This window comes from Bacillus rossius, chromosome 1 (genome assembly GCF_032445375.1).
Source record: "Bacillus rossius redtenbacheri isolate Brsri chromosome 1, Brsri_v3, whole genome shotgun sequence".
In the NCBI taxonomy this organism is placed as follows: Eukaryota; Metazoa; Arthropoda; class Insecta; order Phasmatodea; family Bacillidae; genus Bacillus; species Bacillus rossius.
Genome location: NC_086330.1, coordinates 340,600,296 through 340,628,111, shown reverse-complemented (window position 1 = coordinate 340,628,111; position 27,816 = coordinate 340,600,296). Strand labels below are relative to the sequence as shown.

Genomic DNA, 27,816 nt, shown 5'->3' with positions numbered 1-27,816 from the left:
CTATAATTTGGAAAATTTAATAATGTTTTAGCATGTATTATTTGGAATTCATACATGTTCTTGATTAGTTCATTTAAGCATTTTTAACACTTAAAACAGTTTACCCTTTGAACAAACAAACAAGCAACATTTCTGACGCAAACAAAGGTGATGGGTGGCATCACAAGAGAGTTAATACGAAATGCAAGGATCTGTGGCAATGGCATTTTTGGAGGGCACTTCAAATGTAATATTAATTGGTAAAAAACTGTCATCAGAAAAAATAAAGCTATCAAGTAGACCTTTTTGTATATATGAGTTGAGTCTCAATTTATTATTGCCTTTGCAGGACAAGTTTAATTTCTGTGTTCAATAACGATGATATGCTATTACAAGTTCATCCCCAATTGTTTTAAATGTACATTTCAGTCACCTTAGTTGTTTTGAGTTAGTAACAAATATACTTCAGATTAAAATTTCCTTTTAAATTTTTTGAATTATTATTTTATATCCTGAGCTAGGTATTAAACAAGGCAATGGTAAGCATATATAAATTGCATATCTTAAATTTCATAAAAAAAAAATTAAATCAGTGATTTTAGTTACATAGTAACCTATTTCATAAACATACCTGATAGCATTTTATGTAATTAAATAAAATTCATTTTCCAAACAAAATTCTTTCTGAAATAAAATGACTGCCATGTAGTTTCACTAGAAATTTTTTTTTAAAATGTTTATCCAAATAACTTAAAAAAAATCAAAGCATTAATTTAAAAATGATCATACTGTACCATAAAACAGCAAAACATTTTGCAGGAATAATTAATAAATTTTGAAAAATAAAATGAAATGAAGTATGAAATGAATATTTATTATGCTAAAAGTAAGCTTTACTTTCAGTTACAGTAATATTTTGATCAACCGTCAGTTTCTGCTATCCGTCAGTGTTTGAAAAAAAAAATGTCCGAGTATCAACACACATCCTACCTCTGTGTAAGATACAGAACATTGCCTTGCAAAATGCTTGAGCCACAAAGACACAGAAGATGTTACATTATTATCAAGTAAAATAGGTTTATAGAAGCACATTTGTATGTACAGTATACATACAATGCATTTTCATTTATAACTACTCTTATATGTATTTATATCTATATTGATCATTTTGTTAAATTAAATACAATCTATTACTTACTTTAAAGGATTTTATTTTCATTTTCATCGCAAGCCTGCAGTGAAATCTGGTTATTGTACACATGTATTAACCGATTTCTGGTACCCGTTAATTTGGTTATCCGTCACAGCCTTGGTTTGAACGGAGAAGGTTTTTCAAAGTTTTACAGTATCATATTCAAGCATTAATTTGGTTCCATCATTTCAATTTACTTTAAGAAGTACTTATAACTTCAGGCAACATTAATCAAATATATAATATACCATGGTATAAAATATATCTATAACCTAAGTTTATAAGTTTGATAACTGTTCAAAAGTAGTAAATATATGACCTAAAATATAAATATTGTTATAAATATATTTTTCTACTCAACTAAATTATAGGCAAAAATAGCAACATGCAATATAAAAACTCATGTAAAGCTTGGTTTGATTAAAAGTAGAATGCTAGTAATTACTTAAAAAATTTCATAACTATGTATCATATACATCTGCTGATCAACAAGTTACTGGCACAAAATAAAACTACACTTGGAGTTAGCTGCAATGTTGTTGAAATAGAATTTAAAAAATTTAATGTAGTTATTTAGTTACTGAGTCAGAAAATGCATTAGAGTTCAAACAAATAACCTGACACATTTAAAGATTTATGTATTACTGAACATATATACAAGCAGCAGCACTCTTTGAAAAACACTCTGAAGGGAGCCACAGTTTAATGCAAAACAAACATAATTATTTACAGAAAAAAATAAATAAAATGCATTCTGCAGTAACAAGATAGAATAATAAACAACAGTAATAATAAATTAATAGAATGCCTAATAAAATAGCATTATTAAAATGAATGTAAGACCAAATTGAATTCACTTTTAACTTATAAAATATTGTATATTAATATTACTCAAACTAACCAAGAAAAATAATTATTGAAGATAGTAAACATTAAATGTTTCAAAACACAAATTTTTATATATTTCTTAAAAGAAAATAGGGAAACCATACAAAAAAAACATTCACTTTAAACATCAATTTTCAAGCAAGTTTTGCATTACTCAAATTAGGAAAAAACATTAACGAACTTAGCAAAACAGAACAATTTTTGTTTTAGTGTACTGATTATAAAAAAATAAACTTTTAAAGAGTAAATTTTAATGTTCAGTATTCTATCTTGTCTGCAAATTAAAATGCTGAAAAATAAAGCACAAGGAAAATGTAAGCCATATTTTTTGAGAAAAATCATGCCAACACTGCAAAAAATATCAAACACGACTGTGTGCACACACATACAAAAAATAATTAAAAAAAGACTATAATGTTTTAAAGAGGTATTAAGAGAAATAAAAAAGACAATGTTTGGATTAATATTATTTAAATTTTAATTCCAAAGATGAAAAAAATGAAATTTAGGGTTTAATTCCTTCTTACCACTTTCTGAAGGGGGATGAAGAAACATCGGTTACCACCGCAACAGAGAGAATAGAGAAAGACCAACATTAAAGCTACAACTACAATAAAAAAAGTAATGTACGAAGAGTAAATAAATTATAAAGTATTGGGGGAAAAACACTTTAAGTGAGCTTCCAGTCACACAAACACATGTACATTACTAAAGTTGGAACAATATAAAAATAAAGATTTCTTTAACATAAATTTCCTTTATGTTTTTAGTAAGACCTATTATTTAAGTTTGCATAAAAATCTTACATCAATTTGCAATATCTAAATATGTCAATTTAATTTTGTATTTAAATGGTTATATTAACAGCCTAACCTGAAGAAAAATCTTCAAAACTTTCATTGGTAATTTAATAAAAAAAATAATATTTACTTTTTAAGAATTTTTGCAATAAAAATTAGAGCTTTATTAGTATCTATAAAAAACCTAAAAGAAAGAAATTATAACATTAGTGTTATTTACAATTTTTTTAAAATTTATATATTTAAAAACTTTAATAAACAAGAACATATAAAAAATTTTTTGTGCATTCATAATACTTTTATAGAAACAGAGAATTTAAAAAATATTACATGAAACTACAAACCTTAAATTCAACTGTTATACTATATTTTAACATCTATGAGAACATTTTTGAAAATCAAGACATGATAGATGAACATAAAAGTTTGTATTTTTATTTATGAAAACAAAGTTTGGGGGAAAAAAAATATATATATTAACAGTAAAACCTGCAACCAAAAAGATCACCACCACAATTGTTTCATAGTCAAACACGATATACAGTAATATCTGCAGAGATTTTAAACCAAAACTGCCAATTATTTTTAAACACCAACTCATTTTCAGTTTGCAACAACCATAATGGATTTAAATATCTATATTAAAAAAAAAAACCTTTTTGCCACAGTTTATAGATGTTAGGTTTCAAAGTACATATTTATTCTGGAAATGTTGTGGGAACTTCTATAAACTTCTGGAACATTTTAAGAACTTAATGTACATAACATCCTTTATGTTCTCTAATATTCCAAAATGATCGATAAAACATCTTCTCACATTCCATGCAGAAAATGTTTCTGACTCAATGCATCCAGCACTGAATAGCTTGGAACGAATTTCATATTATGTCTACTAAGGTAGTTAAAAATTTTTTTTGACCTTCAAACACTTTTTTTTGCAGTAAAAATTTGCTTTGGATCAAGGTTTAAGATAGATAATATTTAAAATAATATTTAAGCAAATTTGATGATAAGGAATTGTTTTTAATTTCAACCCCTGTTTATACTGTTACGAATGCAGACAGGATCGCAAGACACACCAGGTTTGGAGCTGGCTGGCGGCCCTGCATGGCCACTGATGTCTCACGTCGTCCATTGACGTAAGACATGCCACACGTGCCTGGCCGGATTACAAGGGTCCTCATTACCCACTCCCCTCCGATCACCCCTCACCCTCCCGCCTCGGACTATTGTCACCGACACATTAAGTGGCCTGGAAATTCTGCGGTTTTCCCGAGGCCGCCGCAGGGAGTGGCACAAATAAACACCGCCTTTCTCGACTTTCTGGGCATCGGGTCGGCCCGGGACGACATTCATGGATTTACCCAAGAAGAAAATTCTTTTAACTAGAGAAACATCTTTTAAAAGTTTTACCATTAGAGTTCAGGCGTGATATAATTTCGTAAACTGGTTTGATCATGGTTAGACCACATTTTCTGTTGTATCGTTGGTTTGAGCACCAAACAAAGATCACTGGGGACTTTGGGATCAACCGACATAACCTGTGGTTTATAAAAATGATCTCAGCTCGACATAGCATGAGCAGACATGTTCAAAATCTGTACAGACTTTTATGTAGGGTATTATTGTAATCACACATCATAATCATCATCATCAACTGCTTTCAGCCTGCAACCCGATCACAATGATTCACAAAATTTCAGATGTATAGTACACATATAATAATTTCTACTATTTCTAGCTTTATAACCACTTTAACATAAAATACTCATATTGTAAGAGTTCAAAATAATTTTTTTTTTAAATTTTTTTAGTTTAATGCTTTACTAAAACTTTTTATTTCAACATAATTACTTTATGTACAAACAGAAGCTTATAACAAAACCTATTCACATTTCAGATATTTAGTTTTGCAATATCTTTTAAATACTGCTATGTGTTTTTCCAGTCATAATAAATAAAGAGACGAGGCAACCACATGAGCTGCTATCTTGTGGTGAACACGCCAACCATTTGATGGCCGTATCTCAATCGATTGAAGGGACTTCATGTTGTTCCAGCCCGCCAATAGAAATGCACCTAACCTTACTTCAACACTGTTACCACAAGTTTCCGCTGAATGAAAATGTATGAACTTCAGTTCACGTGAGCTGTCTCGCGTAGCCCTAGTATGTGTTGGTGTAACATTTAGAGGAATGATCCTTAGATCATTCTTGGGTAAAGGTCATTGGATCTCCGATAAAAGAGCTAAAAGGTTCCATTGGCTATTAGACGGACATGAAGACTTCAGAGGATAAAAGCAATAGAGCAATATCCCTACCTACTTATAGTACATGTAAATGTGAAAGTGTGTTTGTTGGTTTGACCTTCTTTCACGCAGCAACGGATGGAAATAATTTTTTGCATAGAGATAGTTTACGGACCGGAGAGTGGCATAGGCTACTTTTTATCCCGGAAAAATGCACGGTTCCTGTGGGATAGATCTTGAGTTAAATTCTGTAATCACTTTACCATGCCAAAATGGCTGAACCAAGTGCAATAACAAACAGTGAGTCTATGTACGCCACACGGTCATACAGTAAAGTCGGGCAACTTCTTATCCTTCTCTTTGGTGAGACCCGTAGTATAGTTCGCGGAGGGTAGAGAACTAACGATGCTAACGTTTGGTGCGTCTGTCATGTCTTGCCCAGGGGTTACCTGCCTTCCCACAAACTGGAGCTGGAGGTTGGTGTCCCGGTTTTGCTGCTGTGTAACCTGATGCACAGAGATTGTCCAGCGGTATTAGACTGTGCATCACAGAGCTGGGGAGAAACAGATTCTCACCAGAGTAGTTAAAAGAGAGAGCGTGCTGATTACCCGCATCCCAATAATTCCCATAAACTTGCCATTACAACTTAAGAGGCTGCAGTTCCTGCTAAAGTTAGCATTTGCAATGACAATAAGTCCCAAGGCCGAGCATTGGAAGTTGCAGAAATTAATTTGGGCATTCAATACATCTTGCATGATCAGCTCTAAGTTTGGTTGTTCAAGAGTATCAAGTACCCAAAACTCATACATACTGGCAGAAATTAATAAATCATATAATGGCGTCTACAGAAATATATTGCATTACAAATCACTTTCATCTATTTTTTTTATATAATTCATTTTCCCTCTTTATTCATTCCCCTCTGGGTCCAATACTGAAGTCCACTAAGACAAAGTTGCAGGCAAAAACAATGTTACAACAAAAAAAAGGGGGCTTTGAATAATCACTTTAAAAAAATATAATTCTTAAATGGTTTTGTTATGAATTAAATTATGCAACTGAAAATTTATTGTATCTATTTCTTTAGTAAAAATGTTTGGAATTAATCACATACGTACTTTCTTTTCAATGGTAAGATATCAGCAATACCCTGAAATTGCGTGAGTAAAGCTGCAGGTTATTGGCCATATTGCCCAATATAAAAAATGTAATGCTTCCCACAATACAAATTAACCTTTTAAATTTCATAAACAGATTACAATTAAAAGTAAAGTTTTAAAAATTGTACAGCTTACTGTCTCAAGTACATAAAATGAAATTGTTACAGATTACTTGCAATTAATTACTCCCCAACACTGATCATATCCTAACCATACTTTGTATTAAACAAACTGCTAAGCATTCTAACTCCTATGCATTTCATAGGAACTGTGAAAGTACTTTGTATTAATGAGAGTTTATAATTCAAATGGTTTTTATAAATGTGATAACCCCATGTTTTGTTCAATCACATTCAATAAGGAACATCTTATATTTTACATGCTTTAAACCCATTTGTTGTAGTAAACAGAAAATGATTTTGACTATAAACCACTTAGATTAATTTTTTTAGTACTCACATAAATAAAAAATACTTTAAGCTATATAAAGAGCATCTTATTAAGTTAGTGCAATATCTGAAAAAAAAATCATAGGAATTGATCATACATACACTATGACTGTAAGATTAAAATTAGAATACATTGCAGATATTACTGTAAATGAAACAAAATAAAACAATACAAGGAAAATACCATGTTGATAGTGATCAAACATTAATGATGAAAAAAGATCATGATAATACATTTATGTCTTTCACGTTTAAAATTAAAAGACTTAAATAACCAATCAGTGCTATACAAAAAAAATTCTTATAAAAAAAAACCTTGATATTTATTAAGATCTTTTCTCTTCATGCTTAGTAAAGAGTGAAAATATAATAGTTTTTTTTTTAATTTTTAAAAAATAATTTTGAATGAAATATTATAGTAAAAATTTTTTTTTTTTTAAAGTTACATTCAACATTCTTTGCCGCTATTATACTTTCACATGAGAAATGTTATGCTTAAAACATAAAATAAGTTTACCTTCGCACCCCACCTTTATTATATAATTAATCTTGGACATCACACCGATATAAGTTAAATGAGGAATGGTTGTGTGTACCTAATTCACAGTGTTGTACATACAACAATTTGCTGTGCATAATTATTCTGAATTATAATATTGCACATATGAAAATATATTTATTATAAAATAATTTTTTATGTTACTGTTTAATTTAGTACTGTTGCCCTCGTAAAACTGATTTTTTTTTTCCTTGACAAAATTTATACTTTAAAACTATATGATAAAAATTAATTTCCATTTATAAAAGTTCTAACATTTTCTTAGTAAAATTTTAAAAACTTTTTTTACCTTCAGCTGTCAAAAGTTATGCTTGTACACCCAACTACATTTATAGAATTTTGATAATGATTTTATTTGTAATTTAGATATATAATAGTATGAGAGTGTAAATAAATATTTTCATACTTTCATAAGGCAATTACATTATGCTAGATATTTCAAGCTAAGTAAATGGTTGAAAATATCTATGCATGGTTTTAAGTCCTTAAAAAGTACAAGAAAACTATATGATAAAAAGTACTATATTGATATAAATTTTCATTAGAAAAATTACAAATTAAAAAAAATTATTTTCTTTACATATGCATTATACTTATTGTTTAATTTATAAATAATTATTAAAAATGTTTCTGACAAACAGTAATTTATTAACTGTATTGCCAACAAGAAATTTAGTTCCTATGTTACACACATGAAATATGTTCAGTAAATTACTATTATTTATAAATAAGAGTGAAAAATTATAATAACTATGACTTTTAATGTGCATACAGTCAATGCATACTAATGAAGCATGATTTTTAAAATGAAAGATGCTAAGCAACCGGTGCTTAATAAGTTAAACACATGAATTGTTTAAGGTTAGCACAATATATTTTATGTTCATAGTGGGAGTTTTATTGACTTGAGAAATAACATGAAATACTGTGCATAGGGAAATCAATATATTATTAGTTTTGAAAAAAAAAATTAGTAATATTTTCTTATTAGAGGTAAAGTAGATTGTAAAGCAGTCAAATCAAGGTCTTGAATCATTTAAAGACTGCAAATGTCAGTTTACAAGTTTGTGAGAACTGTATTTAATTTAAATTTTGTTTAAAAAATATTATATTCACAGAATGAAAATGTGTCATTAAAAAAACTCTTATCATTAAATTCTATCTTTCAGCTACTCTGATATCAAAAATATATATCTTTCACAAAAAATGAGTGGTAATCTTTAATTACTGTCTAGCTTGCATACAATTTATATACCATGTTTAGCAGTTGAAAGAGCATATGATCACGTTAGAAAATTAAACTAAAGTTAACATAAACATAGTGTTTACTATAGAGTGAAGTGGTATGAATTATTTTGTTAGTTCTTTATTTTTTGAAGTAAAAATTACATTTACTGCATTAAGAGAAAAAAAACTAAAATATTTAATGCAATTTATGTGAAGATCAATTTAGTTTTGAGATTTTGTAAATATGCAGCAAATACCAATGGTTTTTATTAACTGGAATTAAAAACATATTTTGGAATAAAATCATCATTATGAAGTCTATTCTAGCTAGGTGGGTTATCTGCTCACCGTGGAATTTAATATATGAGTCGTTAAGATGCCAAGTTGTTGTACAGAGAAGTGTGATGAAGTAAATAATGGTTTTTATGTAATAGTAAAAATAAATAAGGTTATTATTTTTAATATTTTTATTTTATCAAGAATAATATCTTCAGTCAATCATGAACAGAGCTCTGCCCAAAGTTTGCAGTTAATTCATTTGTAGCATTAAAACTATTGATTACAAATTGTTACTACCCTGTCAAACTGTACAATTATATGTTTCAAGAAATTATTGCCAAGACACAAAAGATTGTGGTACCAAAAAGCACAATTAAATATGTTTTTATTATTTGTATCATATATTTTTTTTAAAAATAAAATTAAAAATTATAACACAAAGCTAGCAAACTTTTTGAAAAATAAAAAATAATTATTCTAATGTTTGTCTCAATAAATATTTCCACAAGAAAATGTTCCTGAACGAACAAAATAAGTTATAAACTTAACTGGTTTTATTACCTAGGCCTACTAGGTAAAATAGTGCACTATTTGACCTTCATGTTTTATGTAGGAACCTTTACAGTACAAACCCTACCTTATCTCTCAAATATTTTGTAGCAAAATATTAATAATACGATAAGACTGTAGTTGGTGCTCTTCTTGACTTCACTTTACCCTCAGAATGATCTTTTCTCTGATGTGACCATAGAAATGCTAAAAAATAGTATCACCATCTTCCACAAAATGAATATCACTGTTTGTAAAAGTGACCTTATAATTTATTATCTGATGAAATCATCCTCAGAAGTTAAGCATTTATTTAGAAATAAATGAAAGGGCTACCTACAATAAAAGAGTAAATAATAATATTAGTAAGACATTAAAATCTACCTCTGCTAAATTCTTTAAATAAACTATGATATGATCCAAAAGCTATAAAGCATACTTTAAATTAAAAAAATTACAATTTGTTAAGGACACATACTTTACAATAATTAACTAAGAAACACCTAAAATGTATTTCAAATAGAATAGAAAAGATGGGCATGAGACAACTTTAAACTTGGATATATGAAGCTCTACAAATAACCAGTGCAATGAAGAAATAATACTAGTGTATCCAATCAACATATTTAAATACCATCCCAAATAAAAAATCTATGATAAAATTATCTATTTATGAATGAAAAATGTTTTTTTTTTTTTAAATCACTACATGATACAATTAAATTAAAATAATATAATTCATTAAAAAAAAAGACATGATCCAATAAAAAGTAATATTTAAGACCCATGTAACCATCTTTAAATAAACATGATGGATTTTTATCACCCTGATAAGCCTTCCTGTGACTTATATAATGATACCTATGCCCTAAAGACACAGATAGGGAAGCTGATAACACACTAATGAGAAGCTATGTATATTGACACTTCACTATAAAATTTCAAAGTTGGAAACAGAGTCAAGTAACAGTTAAACTTAGAATTTTGTAGAGTTTAGTAGATTTTTACCTAGTTGTCAAATGTTTACATCAGTAATTAAAAAATATTAAAATTTAAAAAAATGTTTTAGGAATTTTTTTTTGACTGTGTATTATCACAAACATGCGAGAGATTTTTCTTGTAGCCAATCAATACAAAAGTAACATTTTTCTTACCAGAATAAACTAATAAAAGTTTATTTTCTGGTATTTAATAAAAAATTTTGATTGTATGCTGCGCTTCAGACTTCTTGAATCTACACAGAAGTACGATCTGACAACAAACAAATGAACAGACGTGGAAAGTTGTCTTTATTCCAGCATTCTATGGTTCACCACATTCTTTAATCCCGCACCAATAAAGTAGCTTGCGTTCAGATTTTTTCGAGTATATTCCTGTCTGTGTTTTTAGTTTTCTCAAAGTTTATCCTTACTGTCTGTTTACATCTCCTGTTTTCTAGCAGGTTACAATTCACATTTCACAGGTACAGGATGGGACAAAAGGTGTGTATTGGTTTTGAAGGGCTATTATAAAAATGGAGCAACATACAGAAATTATTTTTATTTAATTTAAATTAAATTCTGAAGATCACATGGGGAAGATGGTGGTCATTAGCAGCAATGAATTGATAAAGGCGATTTCGGAACTCTTTGACTGCTTTTCGGCACATTTCGAGGAGTATAGTAGTGATTTCCTCCCAAATTTGCATCTTCAGTTCTTCCAAGGAGTGAGGATGATGTTTGAAAACCTTTTCCTTGGGGTTACCCCACAGGAATAAGTTACAAATGCTCAAACCCAGGGCCCACACTGACCGGTCAGCGAAAGATCCAAAATCGTCTTCATCAATGCATCACTGCTGATGGCCACCATCTTCCTGATGTTATCTTCAAAATTTGATTTTAAAAAATGGGGAAGTATACTGATTCCAATAAAATAAGCCTTATTTCTTATTGCTCCTTTTTTTTAATAGCCCTTTAAAACTGATACACACCTTTTCCCCCCACACTGTACATGACCGTAACAATTTTTTGAAGTTCATCTGTATTTTTTTTATGGAGCAGCTTATTTTCACTTGTTTTAAATACCTAATTTTTGATGTGTAAACATCTTAGCTTTAGGTACATTGCATTTGTTAGGAGTAATTTTGTGAATGGAACAGAAGTCGATTGGAACAGTAATGTGTAAACATGGTTCTGCCACCTGTGGAAGTCTCAGAAATATCGGTAAAATGTCTGCAAAAGTTATTATACACGGGCGCAGTGGATTCACCACCTTGACGATTTCAGCTCGTGGCTTTATCAGTTTCTGCATTAATGTGCATTGGACTTTCAACCTGTTAAATTTCTGTTGTGTAATGCACATTATTTCATTGCATTTGTGGTGCATATTAAAATTTCACCCTCAACACACCTAATGAAGTATAACCTCAAACCGCAGGCACTGATAATTTCGGTCTAGGAGAAAATGTCACATGTTAGCGTTGAGGCATTTACATGTGAGTAAGGTACTCCTATTGATTGACTAGCACTAAGAACAATAGTACCATCTTGTTAAACAGAATTATAGTTAGGTTTTAAAAAAAAGAAAACATTTGACTAATTTTCCCGAAAATAAATAGTTTTCGTATATTTATCATGCTCGGCATTATTTGTTTAAGATTTCTACGTTAAATTTTGTGTTCGAGTTTTATATTATGTATAAGTTTATTTGCAACATAACAACACATGAATTTTGCTCGTTACCGAGGTTAGATGTTGCACATCTCTGGCGAGTACTGAAAGACTCGCTCACGTTTTTTTTTCTTCTGTATTTTGATAAAAACTTAATTAAATATAACTTGGCAAATCGCTAATCTGGCGATGCCGTGATCCCACACATGCTGGATTAAAGACCTTGCAGTGAAAGTAGCTGTTGTTATTTCAATCAATTTTTTTTTTTTTTGCGAAACAAAAGGATTATTTTTAAAGTGTATTGTGATTTGAACTTCAGGATGAAATTGTACAATGATGTTAAATCACAGGTTCAAAATATTCTGAGGACAGCAAAACAGCCATTACCCTCGAGCCATTATACAAGTTTTGAAAAGTCCAAGATAACAAATTATGATCACGAGTAAATTTAGAGATGGCAACAGAGGTGTTCATTAATATAAAATTATTTTTAAATGCCCGGAAGTAGGAACAGAAACAAAACAGGTACCCTTACAAATACAGAATTTCAGTGTAAATTTGTAATTAAAAAACAATCTGGGTGTTTATTAGAAGAGCTCCATTCTTTACTTGGGAATGACTGCCACTGTCATTGTTTTATGTTTTTATTTTTTTTGTTACAAATAAAGAGCCAACATTTTTAATTGATTTATTATTTTTATCTGCTTTTTGATTGATGAAATAAATGTTTTTTTCCCCAAAAGTTGACTAAAGTAAATTTTTTTAAAATTTATTGTTATTAATAAATTATTACAGATGAAAACATAAATTATCAAAATAAAAGATAATGAAACTCATAAAACTTTTCCATTCACCAGTGGAGTATTCAAATAAACCAAAAAAACAATCAAGCTACGAAAAGAAAAGAAAATGATAGGTACGTAATTACTATGTGATGGGCTACAAGTGCACATACCTATTCTAAAGGGAACAGTGGCAAAATAAAGAAGGTCACATAAATGGATCTAAAACATTTTAAACTAAAACAAATGTTGAGAATGTGACAGTGTTTCAGAAGTAAGCTATACATTTTTGTCATATTTCTACAGGTCACGCACCACATCACTAGCAGCCTGCAGTGAAAACCTCCATCCACTGGCTAACAAGTTTCTAAACTCGAGCAAAATGCAACACACATATTTCATGTACAGGATGCTTCTAGTGAGCACTATGTCTATTGACTAGCTCTACGCTATGGAAGCAGCAAGATCCACTACGTGGAGTGCAAAACTAAATACGCACAAGGTTTCTCAACACCCGATAGACACTCCCTTTGTTATAACACTGTCAAAAACTATTCAAGCAGAAATAAATGTATTATAACTCGCATGTACAGCTACCAGAAAATAAAAATGATACACCACAATCTTTAAGCTCAGGCCTCTGTTGCTTGTAGCCAATGTGACCAGCCTGGAAATGCAGCTACTAGGTACAGGATTGCGCTATGCAGCACTTTTATTTCTCGTGTTTTGTCTTTATCCTTGTCAAACCAGAATCGCAAGATAAAAATATGAGAAGATCAAACAAGATCAGAATTTCTCAAATACATTATTTGTAGTAGTGATGAAATTGTAATTGTTTTAGTTTTTTACTTTTAAAACATTACCAGTTTTTTGTTCAGTATACAGATATTGGCCTGCTCTGATTTTATTCAATCTAAAAATCAGTTCTTCGATAGCTGGTATTTTTTTATGTATATTTCTTAAAAGTTTATTTCAAATATGGTGTTATGTTTGAAAATGTTATGTTTTAGATATCTGTATTTCAAATATTTTAAACTGGGAGTGATTTGTAATTGTAGCCATTCACTATGTTGGAAGAATTTCACACTGATGGTGTCAAAGTGTGTTAGATGCCTGGTTGTGAATCAATGAAACAAAATCTAAACTGAAACTTAAAACAAACCAAAATTTTAAAATCAATGTTAAGTAATTAATGCACTTTAGTAATATTTAAATCTGCCAGAGACATGTAAAATTTTGTTGAATGCTTAATTTAAAAATAGGTCAAGCCAGCACTATGTATTACTATACTGCTAGTAATGCAGTAATATTATTAAAAAAAAAAAATAATAATTGACTCTTGTATCAAGAATTCCAGTAGAAAAAAGTATGCAAAATTGAATGAAATAAATTTTTAGATGTCAAACAAAATCTTCTTAAAGCACAGAAGAGGCAAACAAAGGGAGAAAAAAGCTGACTATTAAAACAGTGCAATTAAAAATATAGTTTTGATTAATAAATTCTGAGAGATACATTAAAATCAATACACCAAATCGCAAGAAAAGTTTCTTTAGGGGACATGAATATAAAATTGATTGAGAAATACAATCAAACTTTCAAATATTCTGCATTTATTTTAAAGTATATCTAAATAAAAAAAATAAACCTAAGCCACTCCAAATAATATGGAATATATTTTGAAGATTATGTATAAAAAGAAATGTTTTTGGAAACAAGATATGCTTCATGCCTAAAGTAACTTGAATTTAGGATATTTGCATTTCAACGAGCAAAGATGTGGAAACGATTAAAGTTAGTGAAACATCAAAAGTGTTTATGAAAACTAATAAACATGATTACATGAAAAATGTGTATGAAATCTAGTAGCATAGGGATTGTTAAGTAACATCACATCTGTTACAGTGATGTTAAATAACGCCTACGATATTAGAACATAATGTAGAAGACAAGCCTAATCTTAAATGCACAATGTTACTAACCACCTAAAATAATTATAAAACTATGTTCTCAAATAGCATTTATTTATTTATTTAATATATATATGTATAAAAACACTGTGAAATACAACTGACTGTTATTGCCTAAAACAGGGGTCTCCAAAATGCGGCCCGGGGGCCCACACTGGTCCGCGGGCACCACCAATCCGGATACAACTGGTAATCCAGCCAACCAGAGTTTTACAGCATGTTGGTATGATGAGCTAGCTGGGTCTTAGCCCTTGGGACTCAGTGGAGGAGTCAGTGTGGTCCGTACGCTAAAATGTTTGGACACCCCTGGCCTAAAAAAATGTGTTGGCCAATCATTAACCAGGAAAGTTCTAAACACCACTGCACATGCACGAATTGCTTCATTCTACACTTTATATTCTACACAGTTACTAGCAGAAATAATATTTGTAATTCTGTTAATAACGACACTTTCACAAATAAAGTTCAGGGAAGGAAGTGTGTGTTCTTGTACTTTTTAAGAAATAAACAATTGTCAATTGTGTCGACTAAAAGAGCTTCACAAGACATACATAACAGTATACCATCGACAAAACACTTCTTTTGAGGATGCCAATGATCAATTCTTTACTATGACGATAAACCATTAACAAAATACACATGCACGCAAAGCATGCTGTAACACGCAGCTGTCAAAACTAATTGTGTTTGAAAAACTTATGTAAGTACATGTACACAGTTCATGAAACAACAAATAAATTGATATTCCTACAAATTTTTGCTTTGATAATCCAGTTTTTGGCTTTTTCATGCAACCTTTTATAGGGAAAAAAACCTGTATTTCTGGCAATAATTGTGAGCATATTGTAATGTCTCATTAGCTTCGCAACACTTTTATTATCTACAAAAAAAATGTTTCAGATTCACAAATAGATAACTGATATTCAGTCTCATAGTTTGACCAGTGAACAACAATATGTTCTTCCATTATAGCTGTTGTCAATATCACCATCTTTCGATGTGAACTGTAACTATGCTTAGTTATGTAGCACACTTCTAGATAGTAGCACACTTGCATGCAATATAGTCTGCCTAAACAGTCATGGCTTAGCTACTATGTTACAAGTTGTAAATCGTAACAACAGATTTAGTTTGAACCAACGTAATTAAAAAGTAGTTTTCTCATGGCTGATAACAGATGGCTCAGATAGTAGCTACGCTAAACCAGCAAACAAGGCTAGGTGAATTTTAAATATATGTCTACCCATAAATGAAGTTGCTTTAGGCTCACAGAAACAAATATTTTGCTAACAGAGACGAGATAACAGCCACCTAAACTGATGAAAACTCGAACCGAACGCAACAAGGATACAACGCCGCGGCACTGGCATTCCCAAAGTCGTGTTGAGGTGGACAAGCAAATGGTACAGCAGTGCAAGAGAGAGACAGCAGACGCACGGTTCTAGACACGCGAGTCATTTTGACTACACATTTAATTATGCACATCCACATACACAGAGACACACCATGTATTAGGTAGTGTGATTTTTTTTTTTGTTATTGTTGCATTACACTCGATACACAAGATTCGATGCCGTGGGGTGCGGAGGTACTCACCATGTCCATCATACTTACTGGAAAAATTGCGGGTTGCAAGCATCGTCGTGAGAATAGCACCCTGCAAAAGAAGATTTGCAAAATGTTTAAAATGTAAGTCCGGTGCGGGAAAAAAAAAACCTCCACCAGGGGGGGTAAAACAAACACCCCACCAGTCTGTGCTCTTTAATACGGCATCCTATGGTTTGGCGCAATCTGCAATAAAACAACTATTGACACGCTCAAGTCCAGAATACATTTTAGGAAGGATTTCTGTTTTCCAGACCAGGCCTTCTACAAGAACTCTGAAAGTTTAAGAGCCAGGTGCAAAATATTGAGCATCCCTCATATTTAGATTGCAGTGAGCATTTTAATGGGCATTTACTATCTCTTTCCAATGCACGATATCTGCTATTAACGCTGTTCTTATTTCAGTGCGCTATGTTTGCCAGATATACCCTGAGAACATCAAAATATTAGACATAACTGTTTAATGTAACAACAAATTTAAATAACGTATAAAAAAAATCATTTTTAAAAGGAAAATTTAGAACGAGAATTTTGGAAATACTTTTGCTTGTTGTATTTCAAAAAAAGTATGATCTGATAAAATTAAATTCTTATTTTTTAAGAAAACGTAACAGAGATGCCATCTTGGTTTCTACCATTTTTGCCATAATTTATTTTATCACTTAATATTAAACAGTTTGGCTCTGCTGGACAAAAGTATATAATCTGGAATGCCCTGTTATTAATAGTACGACCTACTGTGAAATAATAATTGGTGTTTACAATTGTTCTTTTTTTCTTTCAGAATTGTGCAACTGTAATAATATTCTCAAAAGTTAAAATTTTTATATTCTTAGGAATATCAATTAACTGTAAAATTTATAAAATATTAAAAATTATTATCAATCATATACGAAGTAAGAATTTTAACTTTAACAAGCCGGGCGGTATCAAACTGGCAACAGAGCCTGCAATTTGCTCTGTACTGCAATCTAAGCGTGAGACCGACTATAGGAGCCAGCAATAAAAAAAAATACTTTTGTGAGCAGTTTTACTTTCATATTTTATTTTAACATCAAAGTGCTAAACGGTATCCATACAGCAACTTGATACAATACCAAAGGTTAGAGTTAACGTATTGCAATTTAAACACCATCTCACTTTCTCGGGAATAGTCAATTCTGTACAATTTTTGTATTGATAAAATTGGCTGATGTTTTCAAAATCACTGTATTTATGTATTGGTACATTGGCAGAAGTTAGTCGCCAGCAACATATAGTTGGACGTCATGGCGACCTGGCACCCATGATTTGTACAGCCTTGTTCTAGAAGGTTACATATCATATTTACATAGTATTACAACAGATAAGAGTTTATAGCCATAGAGCAGATATTACATCTGGTTTTAAATACCATTTTAATCCGGCAAAATCACTAATCCGGCAGGTCTGTGGTCCCAAAAGAGCTGGATTTAACAGCTTTTACTGTATTGGAAGGTACAATGCAGATCTTGATACGGGTGAAACAAACACACAATTTTACTGAGACTTATTTTATGCTAATGTACTTAAGATTAAATAATCAGAAGGTCATCAATGTAACATAGATTTACATCACATTAAGTTGCTTACCTTAAGTTTACGCCTAGCGTTGAACTTCTTCAAACAGTCCACAGTCTCTTGCCTATGGACAACAGACGCCACACGTTCGCGTTGCTGGAACAAAAAAAAACAAAATTTGAAAGCAGACAGTCAAAAATCATTGTATAAAATTATTCTTCATAATATATGAATACTTTAACTTACTAGCATGCACTATTAATAAGTGGAGAATTTAAATATTTACTTTAATTTTATATTTTTGCCCATTACTTTAAATTAATATATACATATATTTAGACATGTAGGATTTTATTAATCCAGTAAGTGTTTACATTATGGTTTAGTAAATTATAAATTGCTAACTTTAGTGAGAATCGGAGAAAGTATTCATGTGGTATATACAATTTTTAATTAATCGTTTGCATGAAGCCCATGCTATAACATTGTTTAGTTTAAATATTTCATTCAATATTTACTTGAATATTGGTTTTTCCATAAACCTGGGAACCTAAATTTAATTTAAATCATTTAAACAAAAATGCAAATTTTAAGAGCATTTTCAACCAGGGATACACTGAAATGCACACACATACAAGAATTTAAGTAAAGTACAGGGCTGACAGAACACAGAAGTAAAGAATACATTTTATATTTTGTCTGTTTCTGGCATCAAAAACCAAAATAAGTTTGGCTCATAACCAGGGCATTTTAGTGAGTTGTGAGACCTGGGGGTACAAAAAATTAATTTTGAGGCCCCTTCAGTACTGTTCTGTAACAGTTTTGGCTAAATGAAATGTCCTTATGACAATAAATACCAATTTTATAAGAATACAAATTACCACTATCAAAATGTTAGCTGAAAATTACAACCTATTCTTATACACAATAGTCAAAGTGATAAAATACCTACACAATTAATAAATGTATGCCACCAAAAAAATATTGAATTCTATTTCAAACAGAAGACATATTGTGTAGGGCTAATCAAACATTTAAAATTTAAATTCACAAAAAGTCAAATTGCTATACTAGAATTGTAATTAATTTTCTCAGAACTGTGGCTTCTTATAACTTGTGGCTTCAGGGTCTATTACAACCCTGCCTAAAGCCAAGCATGTCACCACGTTGCAGGTACAAGTACGACTGCTCAAAACGGGATGCGACCGAGCGACTCACGCAGATCCATGGGTGCTTCAAGGCTTCTGAGGCAGTGATTCTTTTGGAAGGGTTCACGGTCAGCATCTGGTTGATGAGATTCTTTGCTTCCGGGGTCACCGTGTCCCATTCCGGCGAGGGGTACTGAAGGGGGCGAGAAATACATAAACAAATTTTACAACGTGCGATAAAAGATTTTATGGTGGGCTACGATTAGCCCTGTGCGAAGCTTCGGCCATGCTAATCATTCAAAGCTCTTTTTAATATTCCATTTCACTACGCCAGAAAATTTGCTATTATTTTTATTTGAAGCTTCAGTTGTGATAAAAAGCTTCGCATTTGATTTGAAGCTTTAAAACGCTTACAGCCTAAGATCTGCTCATGTAAATATATATTTGTTTTTGTGTTGTATATGTTTTATCTTGAATAAAGTTTTTCCCATTTTGTTGCATAAAATGTGGTACAAACTTCATGCTAAATAAATTACTTCCATTGAATTTAATATTTAAAAAAATTACGTATCTGTCATTAGAGTTAAATTTTGATTGAAAATTCTGATTAGTTTCATTTCAGTGCTTTGTGGTGAGTTAACTTGAATTTTTTTTTTGTTAATTGAGTATTAATGTACTTTTTGGTGTTATTTCAGTTTTTTCTCAACTTACTGTAATATCTTGTCCCTGCTGATAACCACTCAATGTTTCAGTTTGAAATCATACTATATGCAAATAAGAACTGTGAAACACAACAAGTATTATCATTTTCAGATAAGTGGGTAATTATGTAAGGTTATAAGGGAAGGTGGGCAAAGCTTTGAAAATGCAAAGTTAAAAAGAATATTTTTAATAATAAACTTCAGCCTCGAATAAAAACTTGAGATGGTTAAAAGTACAAATAATTTATGTGGTGCATGTCACAATGTGTGCTCAGGAGGAGACGAAAAAGTATTTTGAATAAAAAGTACAAATGACCACTAAAGATAGTTAAAAATTTGCCTATCTGCCCTACAGTAATGGAAAAGTTGTCCAAGATTTTTTTTTTGTGTGACACATAACAAAATAAATATTACATTACCTCACAGGATGTTTATTTATTACTTATAACTGTTTAGTCTGCTAGTAAAACAAAACAAAAAATAAATAAAAAATTGACATGACTTCAAAATATTTTTGGATAAATTTTAACTTCATTTAGAAATAAAAGATCAATTCACCCACCCATAGTTGTATAACTACAACAAAATATGTTAAATTCAATATAAATACAGTAAACTCTGTTATGTAATTCCTAGAGAAATCTGAATACTTTACACATACAAGAACCAAATAGAAAATAAGGGGAAATCATACTTACCATTTTTTTGGGGTTCAAGTGATGGTAGCTTATAAAGCAGGAAAATATTATAAAAACAAATGTTACGTCAGATTAGAGATTTTTTGTCCTTGTAACCCATTCCTGGACTACTAAAATAAGATGTAAGTAAAAATGATTGTCAAGTTATTACAGAAAACCACACATTTATTTTGCCTTGATAGTATCGGTACTTACAGTGTAAAGTCACTGAACACAGCTATGTGCATGACGGAAAGGGCTACTTAACAAATTACTTACGTCATAAGCACCAGCTTTGATTTGTGCATACAGTCGATGCTGGTCTTCATCCCAGAACGGCGGGTAACCAACGAGTAAAATATACAATATCACTCCTGAAACAGAAACATCGTTGTTGAAGTATTATTCCTACACATTCTATGAAATGATATATTTATAGACTGAGATAATACAGGCTAGATAAATTTGCATTATGACTGCACTGTTTTGGAAACCAATATAAAGGTATTGTTCATAAAAAAATTACTTTCATTATTGAAGTAGAAACACACAAAAAAATAATATAAATTTTTTTTTAAATAATAGGGTTGAAAGTTTTAAAAATTGAAATTTGAAGCATAAATTCGTTAACAGATTGCAAGAACTTCAAAAAAATGTAATACACAATATGCATTCACACACGACAAAATAGCATTAACATCTTAAAGTGCCACCTACCACACGCCCATATGTCAACAGGTTTTCCGTATGGCTCTTTCTTTAATACTTCTGGGGACAGGTAACCCGGGGTTCCAGCGAAACCTGCGGACACGGGAGAACATAGCCCAAGAGTGGGAGACTGGTTGGGAAAAGCCACATTTTCAGAGAACGATCACCATAACGTACACAAACATGGTCAAACAATACAACCCGGGAAAGTTTGCCTGTACATAAGCATCATCAGATGGTGGTCAAGAAATTTTAAAAAAGGCGGAACAAGCAAACCTGTAACTTGACAGGAAATTACAAAAAAATTACAATGTCTAGAATAACCTGGTACACTTTCATGTGCTTCACCGGGAAGATAAAATAAGAAAAATTTTGGTTCTGCAAGAGTAAATTAATAAGTAAACATATGGCAATCAAGAATTTAGGCAATAAGATGGATTAAGTAAATTAGAAAAGAATATGTTGCCATGTGGCTCATTAGTTAAAGCATAGACTAACTAATTAAAGGAAATGAAACTTAGAACCGGAAGGACAATTGATACAAAACTTTAAGTGATAAACAAACAATCTTGTAGTAAAATAACTCTTTATTACCTTATTGGTTACACAGGTTGGCAATGAGAAAGAAAATTATGTATAGTGTTTATTTTTAACACAATTATATATATTTTATAAATTCATAAAACAACACCTGATATGAACTCTAACACATTGCAAGTAAATGGTAACAGCACGAGTCACTTATTTTGTACGGACAGAAAGAGCTCTTTAGTCTTGCACGTTTCGGACCATGGTCATGCTGGCATAGCAATTATACCAGATTATGAAAATTTTAATAAAATTATAATGGGAATGTAGAAGAAAAAATAAAACACTACAATGATATTTAAAACAAGTTAAAATAAGATGCTCTATGTCAAAAAAAAAAAACATAAAATGTTACTTTTACCAAAAGAGTTGCATCTGTGATTCAGACCTCTTCTTCAAAAAAAAAACATAATATAAACACAATGCAAACTAAAAAACGCTGGCTTCGCAGTGGCCCACCCTGGTGGTCAAAGCCAAGAAATGGCCGATTTAACCATCTGAATCCCAGTATGGGGCTCAAGGGTCAAAAATAAAATAATGTACAAGAAGTAAGATATATATTAACTATGGAGCTAAAACACTCAACTCTTTTAATGCTCATTTCACACACTAAGTGTCCTGAAACAAAACATATTGGGGAATGGTAACAGGACTTTAGAGCAGACAGTGCTGAATTATTTGACCTGACAACGTCTAATAAATCGATGAACGCCGGCTGCACGCACGAAAAAGTGTCCCGTTAAGCAAATTGTCCCGTTACGCTCATTGTACACTTGCGCTGCATCTATCTCTCTTTCACTCGATTGGAACAACCATCGATTTGACTTTTTCGAGGCACATTAAACTTGAAACACTCCCATTCGTTTCCTACATTTCCTATCATCGTCCTATCCTTAACAGAATAACACAGATTGGAAGAAGTTAAATAGCAAACATGTATAAAAGTTATAGTTAAAATAATATCTTCGTTAAAGTAATAAACATATTTGCATTAATGAGTGCAAATAAAAGTACATTTATCAATTAAATTGTAGATTTAATTTCACTCCTTCTTTGTATCCATACAAAATAGTGATAATTCAATAAAAAAGATTCAATTTTATTCATAAAAGTATGCAATCATTTCATCAATGCTTTGTTATGATGTTGCCACGTTAAACTATCATCCGTAAACCGACTTTACAGACAACCAATTTTTTTGTTTAACTTATTACAGTTTCTCCAATATTTTTCTTGGCACGGAGAAGCGCGGCACTCACCGAACCAAGCCTGCTGCTCTCCTTGGACTTCGATCGCCAGTCCAAAGTCCGCGAGCTTCACGGCGGCTCCTTTCTGCTTGCTGGCGAGTAGCAGGTTCTCGGGCTGGAACATCACATCGTCTTTACCACTGGCTCCAAGAGACACACTAACAGTTGACACGCTCACACTTAGGTTGGAAATTGTGTCTGCATGTTTCTTTAAAATGAGTGAAAATTTTTTGATGTGTAACATTTTAGCTCTCAGTACACAGCATTCGGTAGTAGTAATTCCGTGAATGGATCGGAAGTCACACGGAACGGAAATGTGTAACCACGGTGCTGCCACGTGTGGCGGATGGTGCGAACCGAAGTTCGCAAAGCCAAAGGGAAACTTTACAGTATTAACTGTTTGATGAATTTTAACAAGATAGGCAATATTTTCATGAAATTAATTGCATAAAATCAGGTCCAAATCCAGGGTTTAGTATTTTTTAAAGTCCTTTTTGGTTTTATAGTATTTCATTACATAGTTTAAAATTTTGGTCTGCAAATGGAATAATTAGATAGTCGGCGTAGTTGCTTTGGCAGCGAATTCTAGCATCAGGTGCGGAAACTACAGGTTAGTTGGATCAAGAAGTGTAGTTAAAAACACAATTTACGTATATTTGTCACGCTCTGCATTATTTTAAAGAATTATAAGTTAAATGTTGTGTCCGATTTTCATATTATAAGTGTATTTGCAACATGAGAACACATGAATTTACTCATTACCAAGGTTAGGTGTTACACATCACTGGCAAGTACTGAAATACTTGCTCACTTTTTTTTAATGTTTCCAACAGAAAACTTAGCATGTACATAGAATTTCCAAGTTTCCAAATTTGCAACCATTTCACACAAATGCAAATTTAACAAGAACATACAAATTTTATAACATGTGCTAACATCTCTCAAATATTTACTCCCCATGAAGTAAGAAAGATTTTCCACATGATTCAAAAGAAAGTAAGGGCCCGGGAGCAAATATATAATTTTATGGCTTCCTCACATATTACTTAATGTAAAACCTTTTTTCAATCCCACAATTTAATAAAAAAAAAACTACACTTGATGTGTGAATGTCATAACTTGTAAAGTTTCCTATGAATTATATAAGCAATAGACTTAAATTTTGTCTTACTATCATGGTAAATTCAAGCAAAAAAAATTGAAATTCAATTTCTCCTTCCCCAGAGGGATTTTGCCCCTCCTCCGCCTCAAAGGCTCTGATTATTTGTACCTGAACCATTTTCATTAAATAATTTGGCATTGTGCTATTTATCCAAACATTAACACATTAAGTTAACTACCTGAGTTAAAAACCTCTATTGCACCCTCCTTCAGATGAACTGGAAATAACATTTATCATGGAATAATGCTGCAAACAATATTTTGGAGTACCATTTCAACATAACAAGAAAAAAAAACACATGGTCAATGCTATGCTTGCTTTAAAAATAACCGAGTTAAACCATTTGTAAAACTTGCATTAAAGATGCTTGATGTGTCACAGAGTTATGCAGAGAGGATTAAAGTGACAAAACCGCCAATTTAGTACCAACTCGGTGCTCACATTAATAATGTTTGCAGGCTTTAGCAGCCAGTGTCTGAATTGGTTTCACTTGAGGGTTTATGCCGCGTCAAGTTAGAATATTTAGTTCTTAACATTTCTGTTGACTTTGGTACACAACTGCTAACCTGAAGATGGTGACTGCAACATCAACTGAAAAATAAAATATTTGTCTTATTCCAACTTGACCTGGTGCTAATAAACTTGAGTCAAGACAAGATGATGGGGTTGAAACTGCCATAGACTACATTTAACTTTTACACCATGACTGTATAAATCTCTGTTGTACTCTGTAGACACAGATTTTTAACAGAGCAAGTTCTCTTTCAAATATCACCATAAAAAATTATACTCATATTAATGTCAAGATATAAATACTAATAGTATATCAATGTGAAAGTTCGTATATTTTGGCTTTTGCTGCTATAATTTCTGTAATATTAAAACTATATTGATGAAATTTAGAACAGAGGTAGTCTATAAACTGTATTAACAAAGAGGCTCTAAAACATTACCGAAAATTCAACTGCTATGCCACAGGATTGAAATTGTTGTAAATTATATTTTATAATTTAAAAATCAAATAAAATAAACATATAGGTTATGAATTACAAAAATAAAAACAAGGCAAAACCTTATTCTATGTCAGCCAAGCAAAACATGTGAAGCCTCAAAGATATGCTGTTGTTGCTTTAAAGGAAAGCAATGAGGGCATATTAATAGTAAGAGTTTAAATTATTTTTAAAAGTTATATAATGACTCATGTCTCTGAAGAATTGAGTGGTAAGTAAGATAGTGGATATCCTGGATTAACACATCATACTATAATGTAGTAGGTTAGTGTAGGAAAGTCATTGAAAATCAGCAAGACAAGTGATGCTAAGCGATCTTGGGACCATGAGATGTACATAGCATTGTAAACAATATTGTTAGTACGTTCTATTTCACTTTAATTGCTATTTAATACATAAATAGGTTATTAATAAATGTATTAGAATTTAGAGAAAAACTATGCCTAAGTCATGGAGATATAAAGTCTATGGAGCAGGTGTCTGTTCTGAAGTTGAAGTCAATTGGTTAGAAATTGGATAGCAAAACAAATCATAGCTGTATAAAGGCTAATATGTTATAAACTGTTTAATAGCTTGAAAAGAACTTGCTAGGAAGAATTTTAAAGATGCCATCATGTAGTGAATATTGCTAACCAAACATAACACCAACACATCTGCAATAAATTACTGTTAAACTTCATTATAGAAAAATTGTTTTGATATGCACTTGGGAAAGGGGGTGAGGGGTCGTACTCATTTTGACTTCAAGTATGAACACGGCAAAGACTGTATACACCAACTCCCTCACTTCTTACCTCCATGGCCTAAGACACCCATTAAAAACATACACAAATTTGAATTTTGTACATATGATTACAGCTCAAACCACTAGGAGTGCTATAGCAGCCCATCTTGTGTTTCACCCATGTTACTAGGCCTGAGATTCTTATATAGTCTTCTAAAATATTTGGTGTTAGTCAATGTCTTTATTTTCGAGCCACAATTGTAGCCTACATCCATTTGGAATAATGTAACTTTATAACAATGGAAGAATAATTTAAATATGTCCAAAATATCTCGAGTTGACATCTTGCAAACAAATCAGCTGACACTCTTTTTATAATATTACTGTAGATCATGCAAAGATTTAAAGTCAATTCAATGACGTGACTCGTGATGTCAAAGGTAACGAAGAAAGGAGGTTAGGTGACTGACCTTGAGATCCCTGTGTACGACTCCATTTTGATGGCAGTGATTCACACTCTCCAGGATCTGTTGAATACAGTGTGATGCATCTGCTTCACTGTAGAACTCCCTCGCGACAATGTCTTCAAACAGCTCACCTCCAGTAACTCTGGAAAAAAAAAGTGTTTTACGGTTTCTTCTTTTCCATTCATTCATCATGAACAAAACAAACGCACAAAGTTACCTACAGCCCAAATGTCCACACAATATGTGTAATTGTCTTACTTAAAGGCATTTTTCAAAACATGATCTTAAACTAAAATGAAATGACTGATTAGTTTACTTGCCTATTCGCATGTCTACTCAGGCACATAATAATTAAAATTCCTTTCCTTAAAAAAAAATTATTTTCCATTAAATGTTTCTTAATCAAAAAATTTGTATTCTGGTGGCTTTGCAGCCGTAAGGTGAGTTTTAATAGAGGCAATTTTTTAATAGTTATTAATTTATTTGCAAGCAGTTTACCTAACATAGCTAGATAGGGCTTAACACAAATGTACAACCTTCTCGTCCTTTCAGAGAAGATTGAAACCTCATATCGTATAAAATTGTGACAGGAGTTAATCTAGGAAGACAATAATTTTCTGAAAAGGTACAACTCGTAAAACACAAACCGCAATTCAGTTCCCAGGCTACGAGATATGTGTCATAGGAGAACACTGTGTGTGTGACTTCACCTCCTGTTTCCCTCAAGAATGCTCAGCAAACCAATCAATATTTTATAGTGTGGTAGCATAATTCATAAAATTGTGATCATACCACAAAAAAGTTAATGGTAACTCAAGTATTTATGCTTTTAGTCTTTTGAAATACCACTATAAATTTACCTTATATATTACATTTAATAATGCTTTTTTATGTGTGCACATTGCTATATTAATATATCAGATATCTAATATATTTTGTGCTTTGCAGATACCTCTTAATGAAGAGAGATTCAAAAATAACATATTATTTAAATTTTATAGTATTTAAAATATTTTTCTTCTGAACAATTCATATGCTAATACTAAAGCTAAAATATCATCACATATTAATATCCAATACTATTTTTCAGACATTATATAGTTTAATTTGTGTTGTTACTGATATTGCATTCAAAATTATATGACATATTAAGATATGGTACTAATAATTTTATTGGTGTTTATTTCCATGTATATTTTTAAAAATATAATTATTAACTGCTTACCTAAAATCAAGGAAAGCAATGATAAACAAAGAAAAATCTGTCTAGAGAATCATGCAAAAAAAAATCCTATTTATTAGCCGAACTAACTCACTAACTTCAACAAATAATTGCACAATATAAAAAAAAGAGAACTCCAGCCTCATAAAAATCTTTTTTATTTTCAGACAAAATTAGAGGAAAAATAAATTTTGACATGTAATACTGGTACTTACAAATCAAATACAAGATAGTGGAAGTTTTCTTCTTGTATGCTGTCATGTAGCCGAACTGGAATCAAATAAAAACAGC

At 31.3% G+C, this 27,816-nt stretch overlaps 1 protein-coding gene across 12 annotated transcripts in view; it reads right to left on the bottom strand.

Annotated features, from left to right (window-relative positions):
* Positions 1 to 27,816, bottom strand: part of LOC134528123 (calcium/calmodulin-dependent protein kinase type II alpha chain) — a 349,589-nt gene that overhangs the window by 56,723 nt on the left and 265,050 nt on the right. For 6 of the 12 annotated variants that reach the window (XM_063361420.1, XM_063361422.1, XM_063361424.1 and 3 more), the window contains exons 4-11: positions 27,741 to 27,795; positions 26,307 to 26,445; positions 22,953 to 23,055; positions 21,115 to 21,198; positions 20,677 to 20,771; positions 19,090 to 19,212; positions 17,944 to 18,027; positions 16,324 to 16,384 (exon numbers count right to left, since the gene is read on the bottom strand). In XM_063361420.1, the coding sequence (XP_063217490.1) occupies positions 16,324 to 16,384; positions 17,944 to 18,027; positions 19,090 to 19,212; positions 20,677 to 20,771; positions 21,115 to 21,198; positions 22,953 to 23,055; positions 26,307 to 26,445; positions 27,741 to 27,795 (744 nt within the window). The remainder of the gene's footprint in view (positions 1 to 16,323; positions 16,385 to 17,943; positions 18,028 to 19,089; positions 19,213 to 20,676; positions 20,772 to 21,114; positions 21,199 to 22,952; positions 23,056 to 26,306; positions 26,446 to 27,740; positions 27,796 to 27,816) is intronic. The other 6 variants (XM_063361421.1, XM_063361425.1, XM_063361426.1 and 3 more) reach the window with 1 other exon arrangement.